At 40.9% G+C, this 19,510-nt stretch overlaps 1 protein-coding gene across 1 annotated transcript in view; it reads right to left on the bottom strand.

Annotated features, from left to right (window-relative positions):
• Nucleotides 1-19,510, bottom strand: part of nell2a (neural EGFL like 2a) — a 71,325-nt gene that overhangs the window by 18,399 nt on the left and 33,416 nt on the right. Inside the window, exons 13-15 of the mRNA XM_054620256.1 lie at nt 13,399-13,524; nt 4,576-4,698; nt 3,004-3,099 (exon numbers count right to left, since the gene is read on the bottom strand). Of these exons, the coding sequence (XP_054476231.1) occupies nt 3,004-3,099; nt 4,576-4,698; nt 13,399-13,524 (345 nt within the window). The remainder of the gene's footprint in view (nt 1-3,003; nt 3,100-4,575; nt 4,699-13,398; nt 13,525-19,510) is intronic.

Genomic DNA, 19,510 nt, shown 5'->3' on the forward strand with positions numbered 1-19,510 from the left:
GCGTTCCCATGGCCGTGTGTGTGTGTGTGTGTCTATCCGCACTGCCTTGAAGAACTCCTGTTCAGTGTCTTATGACAGGCCGTCAGTCTGCCGTTTGCAGCAGCAGAAGTGCTGGAGTCCCTAGGGAGGCCTCTAAAAGCTCACAGGGTTCTGGGGGTGGGAAGCCCAGACTTAGTGAAAGCTTTTCCATGTTCATCCACCCAGCTCCGCTTCTCCTCCTCCTGCTGCACCGACTCCACCAGCCTCATTCCGCATCCAAATGCGGAGAAAACCCACTAACCCCTGGCCCCTCACCACCCATCTCTCTCCTTTTCGTTTCCCATTCCGTCGCTGCATCTGTCAGTTTTTCCCAACATCTCTGTATCTTCTTTTCCACTTCACCTCCTCTCACCCCCGTCCACTCCTGGTCGTTACTTCCCTTTCCTTTCCCTCCTCGAATTTTTGCATCTGTCACTCTCTCTGTACATCTCCATCACTTCTCCCCAAGCTCCCGTTCTCACCCCCCTGCTCCCCTCCCATCCTCCCCACCAGCAGAGCAGCATATCCAACAGTACATTAACCTCCATACATCTCTGTGAGCTTTGCCAGTAGACACTTCCCTCACTGGGAGCTCCTGTCACACTGCGAGGAGACTCCCCCCTTTCACACCGAATGACTGGTGAAGTCTCTAAACGGCTCCTGAGGCTTTGGCCCTGTAGCATTGGGGCCCTGACGGTGGTCCTGGACTACAAAACCTGAAGTAATAAATAAGCACATGAGGATGGTAGCTGTCACGGAGCTGACGGGATTGGGAACGAGTCAAATTTCGAGAGAGAGGAGAGAGATGTGCACTGAAGCAGCAGCTGTGGTGACAAACATCTTGTCGCCTGAGGCAAGTGGGGCGCGCGAGAGATTCGACGTGCGCGTTAGCGCTTGTTTTGTGTTTGGGTCCCAGTACCTCCAATTCTAATCAGCCTCAATGATGAGCGGAGGGGAGCCTAAAAACAGTCTGATCCCTGAGCCACCAATCTCTCATCCACTTATTCCCCTCATGGTGTGATTAAGAAAGAGACAACTGTATTTATAGAGACAAGTGTTTGCAACCAGTTGTTTTTCAGTCACATTGAATGGAGAAAAGAAAATGTATCTTAAATTGTTTGCCATTTATTGAGTATTGGTTGGTAATTAGGGAAGAAAATGTGAATGAATATTGTCACGTGTATGATTGAAACTTTTAATTAATTCACTTGCCTCTGTGTGTGTGCGATTGTTTGACCTGTGTGTTGGTCTTGTTCCCGTTTTTAATGTAGCCACTTCAATAAAGGTCTTTTAAAATTCTGTATTTAAACAAAGCGGTGTGCTTTGACTTTTTAGGGAATTCGTTACATATTTGGTGGACAGAGATATACATCACTTAAAAACAAATACCTATCTAAATTCTAACCTTGAAATGATTGATCTGATGAAAATGGAAGAATTAAAAAAATCGTACTCCACAACAAAGAAATGCTTCCTACAAAACATATTCATTTGTAAAAGCTTTTCAGATACCGACTGATGAATAGAGTCTTAGAAAATATTTTGTACATTATAGAAGATTCCTCCTTTTGATGGACTATTCTGTGACTGTTTTTTGAGATGCAGGAATCTCACAAAAGAGAGTAAAGTGAGAGAGGGAGACAAAGAGAAAAAAGGCAAGGATCTAAAACACTATGGAAGGTAATGAAATGTGTGATTGCCTGGACTATGCCATTACTAAGGCACAAGGTCCTCAGAACCCTCTCTGCCGCAAAACGGGAAGGAGGATAAGTCATTATGGTTAGGTGTGTTAACACATTCTCAGTAGCTTTTACACACACACATCCACAAACCCACACACTATTCCCCTTCCTCAGCTTCTCAGAGCAGCACCATGAGGACATTCATTTACTTTAAGGCAGGCAGTAAAAAGGACGGCTCGTAAAAAAAAAGGTCCTTTATGTGCAATCAATACCCGAACCAATGAGCAAGCAGAGAAGCTCAGTTTGCTTCAGTCAAACACAAGCGCACACACAGAGAGAACTGTCATGACTGGACTTTCTATTAGCTCGGTTGCTCATCTCCTCAAGGACACTCCACGAAAGGTTGAAACGGGTTATGAGAGAGGTGTTGCTGCTATAGATTAGACATATGGCGTGTCTAGCACAACCGCCAGGATTACAGCATTTCCTGGTTTACTTAAATCACCAGCACTGCAGGGGAAAACACACAAAATAGGATCCAAAGCCCCGATTCTTATCACAACGCTGTGTTTGACATATCTCCATGCAAGAGGGCAAGCAGTGATTTGGTCTTTGCTATAAACACAGGCTGACTTAATACTTGGTTAAGCTATCATACCATATTGGATGTTGTGCGCCAGGAGTTTGTGCAGTGGTAATTTGGATGTGGCATGGTGCCTGTGAGGAAAAAAATGCTATGCTGATTAATATGGGTTGTGATATGGGGTAATTCCCATACTGCTGCAACTGCAGATCAAATCCTCCATCGGGCCATTGGAAGAGGTACAAGCTCGTTATTCACCAGGGAGAGCAAACCCACACAGTCAGACGCACAACACAAACACACAGCCAGAAATGCATTCAAACACACACACACACACACACACACACACACACACACACACACACACAGTGGAGATATTGTGAGCATTGGAAACAAAACGTTCACAGATCAGCTGTTTTTGTCGGGGTCAGCGCAAAGGCAGCTCCACAAAGTTACAATGATCACTACTTTTTTAAACAAAAGCCCATGCCAATATAACCTAAGCGATAACTGTGATCTTAATTACCTTTCTACAGTAATCCCCCTTGCGCTTTTCTTTTGTCCTTTTCCCGGCTAGTTTACAAGAAAATAAAACACCTCCCTGCTTTATAGCATCTCTTCTTCCTGTTTCTCGTCCCTTTGCTCACATTCAGTCATAACTCTTCCTTGAGCTGTTTTTGAGGAGAGAAACTTATGAGTGGAACTGAAATGAACTCTTACCTGTCTCGCATCTCTTCCCCGTAAATCCTTGCTGGCAAACGCAGTTGTTAGGTGAGACGCAGGTTCCCCCGTTCTGGCACAATCCGTCACACATAGCTAGAGGTAGACCAGATGAGAAGAGTCATTACTCACAAAGATTAACGAGCATTAACTATGTAATTAGACCAGCAGCAGCATATGTATTTGCATACAGAATAAGAGCTAATTTGGTGAGTTGATTCATTACAGGCTCTCACGATATTATTTCGCTTGATTAATGCATCTCACCAAGGTTAATTTTAAAATATTCATTATCCATGGATAGACTCTTAGTTAATGTGTCCCCAAAACACAGAGAAGTCAGTGAAGTTGACAGAATGCAATGTAAATTAATGAAATATTTATACACAAATTATACTAAAAAAAACTAAGAAAAAATCCTATCCAGTAAAATGAGGGCTTCATATTATGTTAAAGGGGCACTACAACAATTAAGTATTGTTGATTTTTTGATTATGAGAAAAATGATCAGTAACTATTTTGATAAACTATTAATCAATTATTTGTCTTACTCAATAGAAAAATGAATCATTTTCGTTTTTTTAGCCTGTTGATTGGGGAAAATAAGTAATTTGACACCATCCTGGGCTTCATGAAATTGTTCGCCAGAAAAAAACAAAACAGTTTCCACAGGAGGATTAGTTCTACCGATGACAAGTTAAGTGATCTTTAGTGGGGAAATAGGTGCACTTCCCCTATAAATAGATTTCTAATCAAGGGATTGATTAACTGGCTAAGGTCAAGTCAATCTTCTAGTAAGAGCATAGATTACAAATAGAGCACGGCTCAGAGAGAAGCTCTCATTAAACCTTTTCAGGGAGTATAACCACAACACGGTTTTAATGGCGGTGATATGAGGCTGGGGAACTAATGTGAGAGGATTCGACTATGAAACAGACTGGTGAATATGCCTGAATAACTGCTCAGTAGAAATATCTTTAATTGGGACTTTTTGCAGAGCATCCTTGAATAATTTTGTAAGATTTTTTATTTTCACAACAGATTACAGTGTAATATTAATGGTGCTCAGTTCAAATTGATCCTTGTGTAAAAGGGAAGGTGGTCACAAAACCTAAATTAGAGACTTTTTGTCTAATAAAAAACAATACTCAGAGTACAATCTACAGTGCAGAGCCTTGCGTGAAGCAGAATTTAACTAAAAGTCAAAGATGTTGGTGTGCACAGTTACGTTTCGGTACATTACCATAAGCTTTAGAAACAAGTGTGTTTAATGGCCTCCCTGAAGACTGTTTATTATGTGATTTATGTGACATTGAAGATGATTTCTCTTTCATGTTTTAATGCTCATTATATGATATTTTAAGGATGCCGCGTCTGAGCAAAATGTCATTTATTTCTGCTAAATTCTTCTGGATGGATGATTCTTAATAACATGAGCTCTGTTTTCAGAAAAACAACCTTTTTTTGGAGGATTTTATTTGTAGAGCAAATACCTTCCTGTCTGACATGTGTTTCACTGCTGCAATGATAATTTTGGGGCCTTACAACATCAACTAACATGGTGCTGCTTACCTTTGCAGACTGTCCCGTTGCCAGTGTAGCCCGGCTTACAGGAGCAGCTGTGGCCTCCAACCATGTTAAAGCACAGGGCGTTCTCGTCGCAGTTGTGGAGCCCGCTGAGGCACTCGTCGTGCTCTGAAGACAAAAGCAACACCACAGGCGTGTAATCTACATTCTGATAAAAGCAAGTTAAAATAAATCATTATTCTCCCATATTCACACGTCCACTATCAAGAAAATAATACTTGATGAGAAAAATACTGAATGTTGTCATTGTAAATATGACGGATGATTGACCCGGCTGGTAATTTGTTTTTTACTTTCCATTAAGAAAAAGCGATTTTAGACTTAGTCTTGGATTAAATGACTTGATGGTTAGACAGCTCTGAGTCTGGTGATAACACATCAGTGACAAACAGCCGACTGGAGGACGAGCCATTTCTTTATCCCCCATCGTGATCCGTTATGAAATATTGTTTCAGATGTTTTTGCTGTAATTTGTTGTTCTTTTTTTCAGCACAATATGCAGTATGGATTGGTCTCAATTATGAAGCTGAGTTAACGACTGACAATACGCTCCTGCATTTGCACATACATGGATGCAGTAATGAGGTGCTGTAATTTGTATTCATGAGCCACTGGTCTTTAGTTTAAGTGTTGTACAATGGCACAATTGGCCATTAAGTACCAAGAGAAATGTTTCTTGTGAGTTTCACACAAGCATTAACGAAATGTCCCCTAAGGACCGCGACTCCCAAGCTCTCATCGCCGGTGCTGCTGTGAAGTTAGTGATATGGTTTGTTACGAATATCCCACTGACAAGCTTGACTAATGGCTACAGCCCATGACTACATACTGCATCCAACTGGAGGACTAATCTCCTCCCCTCTATCTGGAGAGGAGACAAAACAAGGTGGTTAAAAAATATTCAATGAAGGCCTGGAGAATAATCAACTTCTCTGAAAATCAAACAATGCAAATAGTGTTGATATCATAAAGTCAGTGTGGAGAGAAGCAGAAAGCAAGTAAAAACAGCTGTAGTGTGTGACAAATAGGAGCAAAAGTGTATATCAATACTTGGTGACAGAAAAACATGAGATACTAGAATTACAAAATGAAATGTAATTTTATTGGTGTAAAAAAATTAAAATATCTTGATGGAACCATAAAATCAGAGACTGTCTACTATTAACCAGCACAGACAGATAAAAGGATTATAATACCGAGTGTGGGATTATAAAGTCATATATTGTACAACATTTTTTAATGTTTCTCCACACAGTAATAACTGGTAAGCGCCTTTGTTACCATAATATCCACATGCAGGATGGATAATGCAACCCAAATAATGGAAATTAGAGCATTAAGGCTACAGGTTGCTAATGGTGGATAAAACTTCTTGTCATTACACATCCCACATCTTGTGTTACCTTTAGAGGACAGAAATGTAATGGATGATAAGGACTCTCACACATAATTGCCATCTTTTGCAGAAGGGAACAAAAATGTTAATAGGCCTCTTAAAAAATGTAATGATGTAACCTTATTGTAGCTGCAAGGGAGAAGTTTTGTTATTTTTTCATGATCAGATCAGACCGCTGTGTTTCTTCTTCTAATTTTATTGCCGTGAGCTCAGAAAAAAAAAACATGATCTGATTTCTGTGGAGGCTGCTGGCTCTGAACGTTTAACTGATTTGAAATAACATTATGTTCGGCTGTCAAAGAGGTGCATGATGTCAGTAGTTTATAGCCTGTATAACACCAGAAACCACAGCTGACTCTTCTTGAATAATTTCCCATTTTTCTGATTCCAACTCCATTGCCGTGTTTGAAATTTGCGAAGAAACCTTTTGCACCACAGATAAATGTTAACCTTCCTTAAACTGGAGTCCATCCCAGTGCACTAACTTACTGAACCCTCCTGGCCTCATTCTGGGGCCTCCATTTTTGTGTTTTTATTTGAATCCCTGCTGCATCCAAGATACTCTCACTGCAAAAGCGATGGAAATTCTCATCTGATGCTGGCTCAAGATTTAAACTACACAGTTAAAGAATTGTAAATCATTTGAGCCATCTCTCCTGCTGTATGAACAAGCACTTTAAGGCCCGCCCTTCGTCTGCCCCTGAACACAAAGGCAGATCTTTATCCCACTGGGACAAACAAAAGATGAATATTCGTCTATCCTACTTGGAGATTCACATAAATAATGCTTTCTGATAAGTACTTGCTTACCGAGCACAACATCAGCTGAAGTGCAGAAAACTTTCTGGACTTGTTTTAACCTTCTGAAATCTTCTTTTTATAATAGGGTGCAAAACAAAAAACGACCATGAAAAGTCTTTTTAACCTTCTGAAATCTTCTTTTCCTTATTTAAAGGCTCCCATTGACACCAAAAGGGTGAGAACAAAAACATTATCATGAAAGGTTTTTTGGCAGGAGCAATCTCGCTCTAACTAAAGTATTAGGAAAACATTTAGTTATTTAGACTTTTATTTTTATCATTTTGTATAACCATGTGTTTACAGTGCAGAGAAAACTTTCAAAGGCTGCTGAAAGAACGTGCAGTCAAGTGAAACTCTTAGAAAAGGTTAACACTCTTAGAAAAAAAAAGACTTTACTGCTAATCTGGGTGCAACGGTTTGCACTCTAGTGAATTTCTGGTCCACACTGTGCCTGGCGGGGGATGGAAGTACAGTCTATTCTCTCAGCTGTTTCCTATTGTTCAGACATTGAGCAGATCTCAGGAGCCTTCCTCAACCACAGAGATACAATTCTTTCCTTATGCATTACCTACCATTGATAATTTTCCCACAACTTGGGGCTTTTCAAATGCATGTAATTGTGAAAGACAGTGAGGTTCGAGGACTGAAAGATGCCACCTGAAGAGTAAAAGGATCAGAAATGTGAATTCTTGTTGCAGGAGACCTGAGCTGCATCATATATTTCCCTGCCATCATCCAATCCATTATACCTCCTGAACAGACTGTGGGCTCATCCAAATTGAAAGTGACATTGTGATGAGTTCCTCCATCGGGGGTGTGATGTATGTGTGTGTGTGTGTGTGTGTGTGAGATGGATTGAAGGGCACTTAGGAGGGCCCGCTGCTCTGCTCTTGCTGCATCTCAAACACGCACACACACTCACCTGCTGTTGGGCAGAATTAAAGTCTGCTCATGGGCATATAAAAACAGTAATAGGGGGCACAGGGGAGAGGAAAGAGAATATGCTTTTTTTTTTTTTCACAAGGTCACATCTGCCAGAGCAAGAAACAGCCAGCCGTCAGTCTGAACCGACTGGGCAGCAGAGCCGCCAGGTGTTCTGTCTGCATGTGTGTGTGTAAGTGTGTTCGTGGGAGACAGGTATTTCCTTGCTGAATGCTGCTGCTCGGGCTGCAGACAGATAAACAATCAATTATGAACAGCCTGTCACCAGGGATTTCTCTCAGGAGCTGGCCGTTTCCCCTGCTGCTTGACTCCCTCCACCTTCTGCCAAAACAACAGCAGCCTCAGCGTGGTCTGACCGCACGCAGGCTGCTTTCCTAAAACAAATCTGTAGCTTCGACTTGAACTTCACAATTACAAGCCTGTAAGGACGACGATTTTATGATACGTTTGTCGGGGGAAAACTTCTCTACAAGGCTGAAAGAGAGGATGGGAAAAAAATGCAAAAGCACAAAACAATGACTGTTTGGACAAATGATGCAAAGTCCCGCCTTTGTCTCTACATTATTTGATCAAAGGTGGTGGCGGCACAACGTATCAACAAATTTAGGAATGTGCCAATTAACGAAAATAAGAAGAAAGCTTCAAGCTGGCAAAATATATTGATATAAACAATGTAGTTTTTTCTTTCTAATTGGCTCTGCAAAAAGAACATTTATTTAATCTGTTTATAAGAAGCTCAAGTATACATATAATGTGTTTTGGTCAGAAAATCTTGAAAGTCAAAATTACTGTTGTTTGTTTACAAGAAAACTCCAAAGAACACCTTTTAAATGCCAAATCTTTAGCAGCATTGCTTCCTGTCAGATGCAATTAAGGTCCAACTGCCCATGCAATGCTTAAATCAAAGCAGACTATTTGGATGTCACGGAAAAAGAGGCAAAAACTCTGTTTATCCAACCCCGGCCCCATGCCATAGCCTTTGAGAAGTCTTCTTTTCTGATCTCTGTTGGTGTCAACCCCCTGCTCCACCTTTGGCCCCTGTCCATCCTTTCATCCCCTTCTGTGTCCAGCCCTCCCTTCTTTCCTCTGCCTCAGGAGCCCAGGTCTGGTTATCACAGGATTAGAACAAGGACACACACCTAGCATATACGCACACCTAGCATATACGCACACCTCAGGACAGCCTTCTTTAATAACATTCAAAGGGAGAGCACAACCAATCCGCTACCTTTCATGGATTAGCTGCTAATCTCACAGAGCGAGGAGCACCTCGGGCACTTTGGGGAAAAGACGAAGAGTAGGAAGAGGGGAAGAAAAAAGAGGAGGGAATCTTGACCTTCAAGATCAAGGATAGAGTGCTAGTCAAAGAAGGGGGCAAAAGAAAGTCAGGGATGTTTATTTTGCTAAAGGCTCCACTACAGCCTGGGCCGTTCCAGGACATTTATATTTAATCTAAACAAGTACATGAAGTCTGCGTGTTCCAGTCTACCACCAGCTGGGATCTGAACCAACCAATCCTCTCGCTGCGGGTGGTCATGATGTAAAATACAGACTTCTGTCCGAGCCCGCTGACCCCCCTGACAGGCTGAGGAGAAATATAGGGCTCCATGCAGTTTTGTCCGGGCTTAAATCTGCGGATCAGTCCTTTAATCCACTATTCTGCACGTAAACACCGAGCCATGAAATGAACTACAGTCAACTTAATCCTCTTTACTAGGCAGACTGGTTCTCATACGACACTGTAATGCATGCGGAAATATGGATATCAATACCGGGACATAGTTTCTGCTGAGTTTGCGACTCGTTAATTGGCGAAAGCCATTGAGGATGATAAAGATGCTCGTACATCATAAGAATGTACAATGTCAATAGGTACTGAAGGGGGCGGTTTAATGTATCCTTCCACAGCTGTAATATATCTTCTGGGCAATTTAGAGGAATCAGCACTCCCTTTGGACTCTTTTCAAACCGAGGCAGATGTTCTATTGCTATTAATAAACAGTAGATTCCTGCAGCTACTAGCTTTAGCATCTTCCCTTTTATTGTTGTCAATTACCGCCACTAGGGGAAGCAAGGTGACACTAAAGTGGCGTATCAGCATGTATAAGAACAAGCACCATGGTGTGTAATCCAGTTCTGTTCCTTTTTCCATCATTTCTTTAAGGCTAAGAGGTGAGATGTGCCTGTAGTATCAAGCTCTATCTGATGGTGGATGTGTGGGAGTTGATAGTGGAGTAACTCCGTCGGGAGACTGCGATGGCAATTTGACTGAAGCAGGGAAAAAGTCATTACATCAAGCCCCTGCATAAGCCTTGGTTTAATCACACAAATTGACTTTTATAAGGAGACGCATAGCTGTGTATTCCACTACAGTGACTTGAAGGCATTTTAATAGAAAACTACATAAAATCTAGTGACACAGTTTAATCCACTGGGTTAGAGGGTATTAATCTTCATTGTGAATCACAGGAACGAGCCCACGGTGGAAGAAAGACAAATGAGTAAAACAATAAAACTTGCCCACAGCTCAGAAGATTAGAGGAAACACGGCGAGTGAATTCACATAAGGTACAGTGGCTGCTGTATACAGTATGGAAAAGACTGAGTAAGCAAGGAGGTTTCTTCCTCTAAATAAATCACAAGAACACATGAAAGGAGATGACATATCTATTCCTCGAGCTCAGCGCTAACTTGTTTATGCTTTTCAAAAGCCTGCTCATAAAAAAGACACAAAGTCTCAAATCCTTAACTATGCTCTATTATTTCCTGATTTCTATTGACAGGGGAAGAAAGAAGCTCTACAGGGGTCCCAGATGTAGCAGGAAATGGGAGTTTTTAGCCGGCTGTTCCTTGTGTCGCTGAGTCTTGAGGCTTTAATTCAAACTCAAATGACACGGCAGGAAGGGAGCCTCAATCCTCCGGCGCACAGCGCAGGCGGCGGCGGCGGCCAGCCCCTTCACTCTGCTGCCGCTGAATTATTCGCATTGGTGCAAATTGCTTTTTTAATTACTGACACTGAGGAAATGTTGCACGGTCCCTCCTCCTCGGAGATGATGCACACAGGGAGCTACTTAGCAACGTGTTTCACAAGCTGCAAACAACTGGTAAGGAAGGAGGCGGATGTATGAAAGGATATTATGTTATTCTAGATGAAGGACGGGACATTACATTATGGAAGGATTACTGACTCAGATTCTTTATGGAACTTACTCTACGTGTGGTCCTGCAGTTGGCATTATCAAAATGCCATAACTTTAAATAGACGCTGTACTACAAGTGACTTTTCAAGAGTCCTTACAAAGTCATTCTGTGTTTCCTGTCAGCCTCTATACTTCCGATTCAATAGTTGAAAATGCCAAAACTCAAAGCCTTTACATATATTTTTTATCTGATGAGAATTGTAGTGGGTTTTCTAAGCTCTTTCACAGTATTTTTTTGATTCAAAGCACCTGTCGAGGACTTTCTGGTATGCAATAACTTTGTAGAGTTTGATTCCCAGAAGCTTAAAATCCCCTCGTGCTAGATTCAGAACCTTAAAAACTGACTGAGAATTGTATAATTTTCACCTGGGTTAACAATATATGTTATCGGAGCTTAGGGGTTAGTACGCTGGGTTGGAATCACATAACTAAGACAACATTAAATGAACATCCTCCTTATAAGTGTTCTTCCTTAAAAATATATATATTTTTGTGTGAGCCACAGAATCATTATAAACTTGATTTTTCATAAGCATGCAAGATTTTAAAAACAGGATTAAGGATCATTCAATCACTGTGATTTTTTTTAAGATTGTTGTCTCTGAAATGCAATTTCTTTCAGTTTTTCTGTTGTTTTTTTACTGTTTGCTGTTTTGTTTTTAAGTCTGCTATCTGTGTTTTTATGTGTTTTTTATTTCACTGCTGTCTTGACCAAGACCCCCTTGTTAAAGAGATTCAACTCCCAATGGTACTATCCTGGATAAGTAAAGGTTGAATCGATAAAAAAATCAATAAATATAATATTTATGGTTCAAACCCTAGGGAACTTTGCTGCGACTCTTTCACTTTTGTTTCCTGTCACCTTTCCACTATCGCTGTCTATTAAAGGCATGATCCAAAATTACAATCACGATACATGCTGTCATCTGTTTTGTGACGTAGCCTAGCTCCTTTTGGGATTGTCTCGTTGACTATATGCCCTAAACCACAGATGTAAGCAGATTTTTTTATACCAAAACATTAGCATGTATGTGTGTCTCCTACATCTACATAAATGTGTTTTTCTACTATAACTTAGATGACAAACTGAAAGAAGCTATTATGAACAAGCAGGGCTACTTCCACAATCATCCACAACACAGACAGAGAACAAAGACCGTGAATCATCCACACAATCATTTTAGATTGATTTGGTTTGCTTTTGAAAAGGACTTTGGTTTCAACTTTGATCAGGAACAAATGGGTCTGCAGCCTCCACTCGGTCTCTCTGTTTCTCATGTTCTCAGTGGATTTCTTTCTCGTTATCACACGCACACAGTACATTCACACACCAGATGAAGGCTGTCCACTCACACACGCACACACAATCACGGCAGTAAGTCCACACACACTTACTTTTATTTCCTGAAGTTAATCTGTTTTTTTTTCTTCAAGTTTTCAAAGCAACTATGGAAATCGCTTTTTGAAAAGCTCAGAGTTGCCAATATATCATATAACAAACAACGAGCTTATCTCACAATATAATAGATTTTGGAGATTCATATTAATAGTTTTTTTATAGAATAAATTTGACAAATCAACATTTTGACAAAGCAGAGAGATAGATGCACTTCGTTATCTGCACAAAGCATGCAACTCAAAATTGATTAGACCCTTTCTTTATCTCCTCAATCTTTTCTCCATTGCTAGCTTATGCTGAATCATAAAGTAATGGCTGTTATTGATTTGTGAGTGTGTGTTTTATTTTTAATGTGATGATAGCAATCAGAGCAAATCCAATAGGAGCAAATCAAACTGAGACATTCATCCCTACGCATATCAAATGAACGGGCCATGCATAAATGTAAGGTGACAAATTCTTAGTGTGTCTAAGAAAGCGTCTGGAATATGACGAACAAAAAAAGGGAAAAGGAGGTGTAGCACATGGCTAAGATTTACACGGGGTTCTACAGGTGTTGTATGATAACTAAATCTCTCTGTCGTAGCATGATTTTCTATTACACGGCTTCCTTATTCTGTCTAACACTGCACTCTGACACTGATAACTCACTATGTTTATATCTGGATATCTGGCTGCCTCTTCCTCTCTCTGTCTCTAGAAGTCTGTGCGTCTCTTGGCTGGAGCATTTATCATAATGAAATCAAAAATCATCCTCTAGTGTATGACTAAAGGTCCTAATTAAATCATTTCTATCCGGCGGTAACCTTCCGTAGGTATATAAATGCTTTAAAAGCTAATGCAGTAGAAACCTGCAGTGCAGACATATCTTCCTACTGAATCTCTTTATACTTGCACGTCCCTCCTTGTCTCCACACCCATACAACATCATAATATCGTCCTTATTTGTACGTAATTCAAGTCCGCCAGCAGCTCTCTACACAAAATGGTCGCTCTGGAAGCTGAAGCTATCAAAGCCGGAAGAGAAAACGGTGCATCTCCACTGTCAAAAGGTCAGCAGAGGAACTCACCTGTGCAGGAATAGTCATCGATCCTGATGTAGCCCGTATGGCAGATGCACATGAAGGAGCCAGGGGTGTTAACGCACATGGTGTTCTCCCTGCAGTAGTGCTTCCCCTCAGCGCACTCGTCAATATCTGAAGAGAGAAATAGAGAGAAGGAGAGAGGGGGGCTGGTTTAGATTTGGCTTGCTTTAACATTGCTATCGAGTGCAACTTACTTGTGGTGTGGATCAAACCACGCTTTTAATCAGCATTCTGCATTGATACCTCAAGCCTCAAACCTCAACTTCAGAGCCTCATGATCGATTTTGATTTGCTCTTTATTTTTTAAAACCGCTTTAGCTGAGTGACGTTCAACAGCTTTCACTCTAGAAAATGAGTTGTGAAAGGCCTCATTATGAAGGTAATGGTTTATGTTGTATTAATGACAGTGTCTGCAACGTTTTTATCCATGGTAGAAGGAACTATGGCACAAAATCTGTGAAAAAAACATCCTATGATATACAGTATGATGCTTCCTCAAAACTTGAAGAGGAGCGGGAGTCCAGAATAGCTGATGATTAAATGTCTGGACTCACTTCAGGTGTAGGCCTGAATACATTTGGAACACAGACAGCGTTAAATAATATTTCTTACTTTATCTGACAGTATTGAAATGTTTGAAAGGGACGGACAAAGATGAGGAAAATGAGAGGCTGAAGTTAATTGCATGGACAGAAATTAGTTGTCATTTATTTACAATATCCTGATGTGTAGTCACAAACATTAAGCTTATTTATCATATTTGTTGATGCGCATGTTTGTCGTTGTTTCACCAGCTCGCCTTCTGATTACACAAATAAGTTAGCTGGTCGAGCTTATTGTCTTGCCTGGTTCTACAAAGTTGGTGTTGATGTTTGGGAGCTTCCTGAATCCATCAAAGACGATGGAGCGGGCCATAATTGACTTTGGCATTCATTCATTTATAATTAGAGATAAGACGACATTTACATGTCGTCACTAGAGATGTCTTAGTAAAATAAAAAAAATGATCCGGCTTTGTCTGAATGATTTTCACAACAAGCCCTCTATCATCAGAACAACATAATTTGCCTGTGGCTTTATAAAGTCATCACAAATCACTGTTAATAAATAAATCTGTTTATGATCTCCTGATATGATGATATGATGATATGAAGATATGATGATAATGCGATGGATAAGATTTGCTTAGTTTAGGGAAAGCTCATGGTTTGGGTTTATATAACTACTAAGTCAAGGTTATGGGAGCTTTGTTGCCATGGCTACAATAATAAAGACGTTGTTAAGGTAAGGTCATTATTGTGGCCATGCTTATTTTTAAAAGGGTTAGTTGACTGTTGGTTTGTGTTAGAGTCCGATGTTTTACATCATCAATTGACTTCCCCCTTTGCTACTTTAATAATTACTATGGCCAATAGACGGCTTTGTCAGCACTAACATTTTTTTTTTTTGGAGGGCACTTGCTAAAAAGAAGCAGTCTTGGTTGGACAGTCTCCATTTTTAATACGGAGATTATCTTTACAGCAAAGTGACATCCCCCGCATTTTACTGTGGCCTAGTTGGGATGACTCTCACATCCTGGGAACCACCTTGTGCAGCGTGTCCTAGTTGGTTCTCGCTAAAGAAGGTTCCTTTAAGCTTCTATGAAGCCAGTGGGAAAGGGCTATTTGTCTTCATCAGAGGGAGACAGAGGTCGAAAAGCAGAGGGTCCATGAGAGGCCGGCGCTGAAACACTAAAGGTTGCACCACTCGATTTTCAATCTATTGAAAGTAAAGCACTCCACACAGTGGCTTGACTACCTTCTCCAGGCTTCTTCCGGTCATAGAGTTCATCTGTGTGCTTTTATCCTACTTTAAGTTGCATACGCTGTAAATAAAGACTGTAGAGTAAGAATCATGCCACTAGAGAAGTTAATCTAAAAGACTCTGCACACAAACACAGGTGTTTTCAATTATCCTGGCTGATTAAACCTCTGTTCGGTTGGGCAGAGGTTTGCTGTGACTAACATGGGGTCACCAAACAAGCACAGGCATTACATTACAAACCAGCTCTGACAAAGAGGTCTGATCAGGCAAAATAAGTGGAAACAGCTGTGCAGGTACACACCATGTATGTCCAAGCCCTTTAGCCCTTAAAAATGCAACGTGTGTAATGTGTTTCTCAAGTGCCTATATACAGTATATGTTATATTTAACCAACTACACTTTTTCACTTATCTTACCAAATTGGACCTCAACTCTGCAGTTGCACCTGTTAAAGTCAGACAAATCTGCATCGTTATGACCTTTGTGGTCAAGCGGTTAGAGGGCCTGCTCTGCATTAACTAGATTATTGGTGCTTGGAATTGGCATTTTTTCCCCCTTGATTTCCCAGATAATTAGCGGGCTACTCGAGTTTGGTGTCCTCAAATAATCCACAGAATAGCTCCATCCAATTTCAACGTGACCACAGATCTAATCAGCCAGAATATCTGAATAGAGTCCCAATGGACACTGACTGCTTCATGTGAAAAGATAGTTACCATAGCACCCATCCGACTCTGCAGCTCTATTCAGCTTTTAGCCACTTTAAGCTCACTGCTGTGTTTTTTGAGTTGAATCTCACCACTCCCTGTTTGAAAAAATCTAATGTGGCTGTTTCCAGTTTAACAGTGTGAACCTTATCTGGCTAACATGAAACAACGGAAAGAGGAAGGAAATAAGTGAGTAGTAAAGAAAGTTGAGTAGAGCATGGGAAACACTGTAGCCTTCTGGAATTGGTGAACCAAACAAGACCTAAAACGCAAAGAAATATGCATCTTGTAGTCAGAGATACAACTCCAATGGGGTGCTCTCATGTAGCCTGATAATTAGACTTGACAGCTGAGATAGGCTCCAGCACCCCTGCGACCCTTAACTGGATAAGCAGGTTACGGAAAATGGATGGATGGATGGATGCATTCCATGTTGTTGTAATAACCAATCAGAAGAGAATGACATGTCTGTCCCACCATTTTCAATCGTTGTCTGCCACTAGAAGTTCCAGTTGTGGTTGCAAACAGCGTTCTCCACATTGATCAAGGAAATATGTTAATTTAAGAGTTATTTCTGTAAGATGACTTACAACTAACGTCTCTGTAGCTAAATTTCATGAATGTATATGGATAGCTACTTAGCTATGTAAGAAGATAACGTCTCCATTCTTTATCCTGAAGCTTTGATTAGTCAGTCATTTCTCTAAATATGGGAAACTATCAATGGGCCTATCTGAATCCCTGAACAAATCTGTGGGTGGCAATTCAGAGAACTGGAACAGGCTAATGCACATGTCTCTTCTGGATGTTTTAGTGGGCAATTGTTTGCTAACGTGTTAGCTTAATAACTTGCAAAGCCAATGATCTATCAGGGCTGTGTTTCTGTGAGATTGTTTTGAAGGCTTACGGCATCCCAGCAATTAAAACTCAGTTAGTGTAGCTTTAAGAATATAATTTATTAGATTGTTTTTCCTTCTCACTCTCATGATTCCATATTTGGATCCATATTAGCTGTTGCCTTAGCAACAGCTATTCCTGGGTTCTTAACTGCATGCCAAACCATTAGACAGAAGATTCACTGCCAGGGTAAACAAAATAATCTTGATAATGTGATGCAACCAAATGCAAGACGATGCAAATCCAAGTTGATCTGAACAAAACCCGGCTGTATAATGTGCTCCAAGGCCTTGTTCCTGTTGTTAGCACAGGTCAAACGTGGACACTTTTTGAGAGACAAGGTCCATGGTCCTTGACAATTGACCAATTTATTATTCATTCACTGTATTCAGTGTCTGTAGCACGCAGGAGGACATTCACCCCTGAATATGTTCTGTGCCAGGTGCTTTTGCAAAGAGCACTTGAAATTGAATTTCAATGGATTTGCATTGGCATTCACTGGGCTTGCATGTCCTTGGATAGAGAACCGCCCAACAACACACAAAGTAAATGCTCTGCACCTGCCTACAACTGCATTCACATACCCTTAGTCCTCTTCCTTTCACAGTTTCATCAATACTTGCAGCCTCCTGCTATTCAAAAGCTTTACGGATAAATGAAACAGACAGACAATCGCCGACCACCTATGAAAGTACGCGTGTCCTTCACTAAATGAATGGAGGCTAATTAAACCCTGTGACTGTTTTTTAAAGAGAGAGATAAACAGAGATGTAGAGAAGGTAGGGAGAAAAATGGGAAGCTGAGGGAAAGGGCAGAAAGCAGGGCAGGTGAGGATAATAACTGAATTAGAGACAAAGACAAAGTCACGACAAGCTTCACTGTAGAGCTAGACTGGGAGATGAGACAGCCGGGGAGAGGGCGGATGACTGAGATAGTGAAGTAGAGAGAGATACAGACGGAGGACAGAAGGAGGTGGAGAGAAAAGGGCAGGCAAAGCAGTGGATTAAACAGAAAGAGCCTGAGTGAAGTAAAAGTGGAAGATAGTGAACAACTGAGATTTAGACGGCAAAGGAACAAAAAAGCATTGAAATGTATTAACTGTGGCTAAAGAGACACACAGTTGGAGAACAAATTCACTCTGTCCGCAATCGCAATGGTAACCTTGAGCGGAGGTCTTAGTTGACAGCTCTCCCACTTTGTGATTGGCCGTCCGTGCTGCAGCTTTGATTTAGAGCCTATTAACTATAAGACACCATCCATCCTGTCCCCCGGTGACAGCAGTTACATTTGCTAAAACAATATGTTAGGAGGTGAGATGATGAGGGGGCACCGCACTAGCGCATGGGGGGAAAGGGGCCATTTCCATCTCCGTCTCCATTAACACACTCCATTTTCTTGATTGGCCTGTCACATGGACACACGTGATGCGCCAAGCAAAGAAGGCTGGCCAAGAGTCAAGAGTTTTATCACTGAATGGAGTGCTTGGGGTCAATCTTTTGCCACGCCACGATAGATGGATGGAAAACGGCTCTCTCAACTACTGAATCAATCACAGTCATACCTGAGGAGGGTGCGTAACTTCGTATGGCTCGGACAAAAAACGTCCTTGTTATGAATAAAGAGGGAGATCTTTCAGTGTGTGCTGTCAGACAAAAACCACAGCAAGCTACAGCTGCTTTAGTATTTAAAGAGCTGAATTAAATCAGAACAATAAAGAACCTCATACTACATCACACCAGCATTTCTAATAATCCATATCACTAAAAAGTCAGCACTACAACTCAACATTATGACTCTGGTGAAGTTCACCCCACTTATCTAGAAAGGGATCTTACATTTTCAAAAGAGTAATATTTTTGTTTATGGGCTATGAGAATTAATTGTCAATTTCCAAAGGTTCCAGCACATCCTATAATTATTTTTTAAAGAGTGACCTAATTCTAAGGATGAAAAATTGGATGAAAATTTGAAATGTCTTACGTATCTGAATGCACGCGGCGTATTACTAGTGGCTTTGGGTGGGTGTGGTCAAAACCACATGCAACAGTGATGTCACAGTGCACTGGAGTACACATCTGCATCTCTTTTAAATACAATCCAAATGGGCAACCATAAGGATAATGAATAATGATAAGGAAACATATAATATGCTATGCACTGAAAAAAAGAACATTATGGGAGCAGAAGATATTTTATTTCCAACAAATGAATCATTGTTTATCTTTAACCAAATCCCCAAAGGGGTAAAATTCTAATAACAAGTGATCTGCACTCGGTTATGATAATAATAATAATAAACTTCATATCTGAAATAAATCCTTAACTAGAGATTCCATTGTGTCACAGAAGCTAATGGGACAACAGCTAGCCTGGTCATGACGCCCTCTAGTGCTGTTGGACCTAATGTAGGACAAGACTGCCTGTGTATGACAACCTAGCATATAAACCTATTAAGCCATCTGTTTATATCACATTGAATGATATAGATGCCAAGTGTTGTTCTATCGACTATGACATGTTTCATATTCCCACTGCTGCTCGAGCAAGCCATCTTGCAACTATGGGAAAGGGAATACCAGCTTATTGCTCTCCGCTTGCCTAACATGTAGTTTCTAAAAGGGAGCGTCCTCGCTATCTGTGTTTCATACTGCAGTAACACAAGGTCTGGGAGTAGGGAGATAACGCTGGCA

This window comes from Anoplopoma fimbria, chromosome 19 (assembly GCF_027596085.1).
Source record: "Anoplopoma fimbria isolate UVic2021 breed Golden Eagle Sablefish chromosome 19, Afim_UVic_2022, whole genome shotgun sequence".
Taxonomy (NCBI): domain Eukaryota; kingdom Metazoa; phylum Chordata; class Actinopteri; order Perciformes; family Anoplopomatidae; genus Anoplopoma; species Anoplopoma fimbria.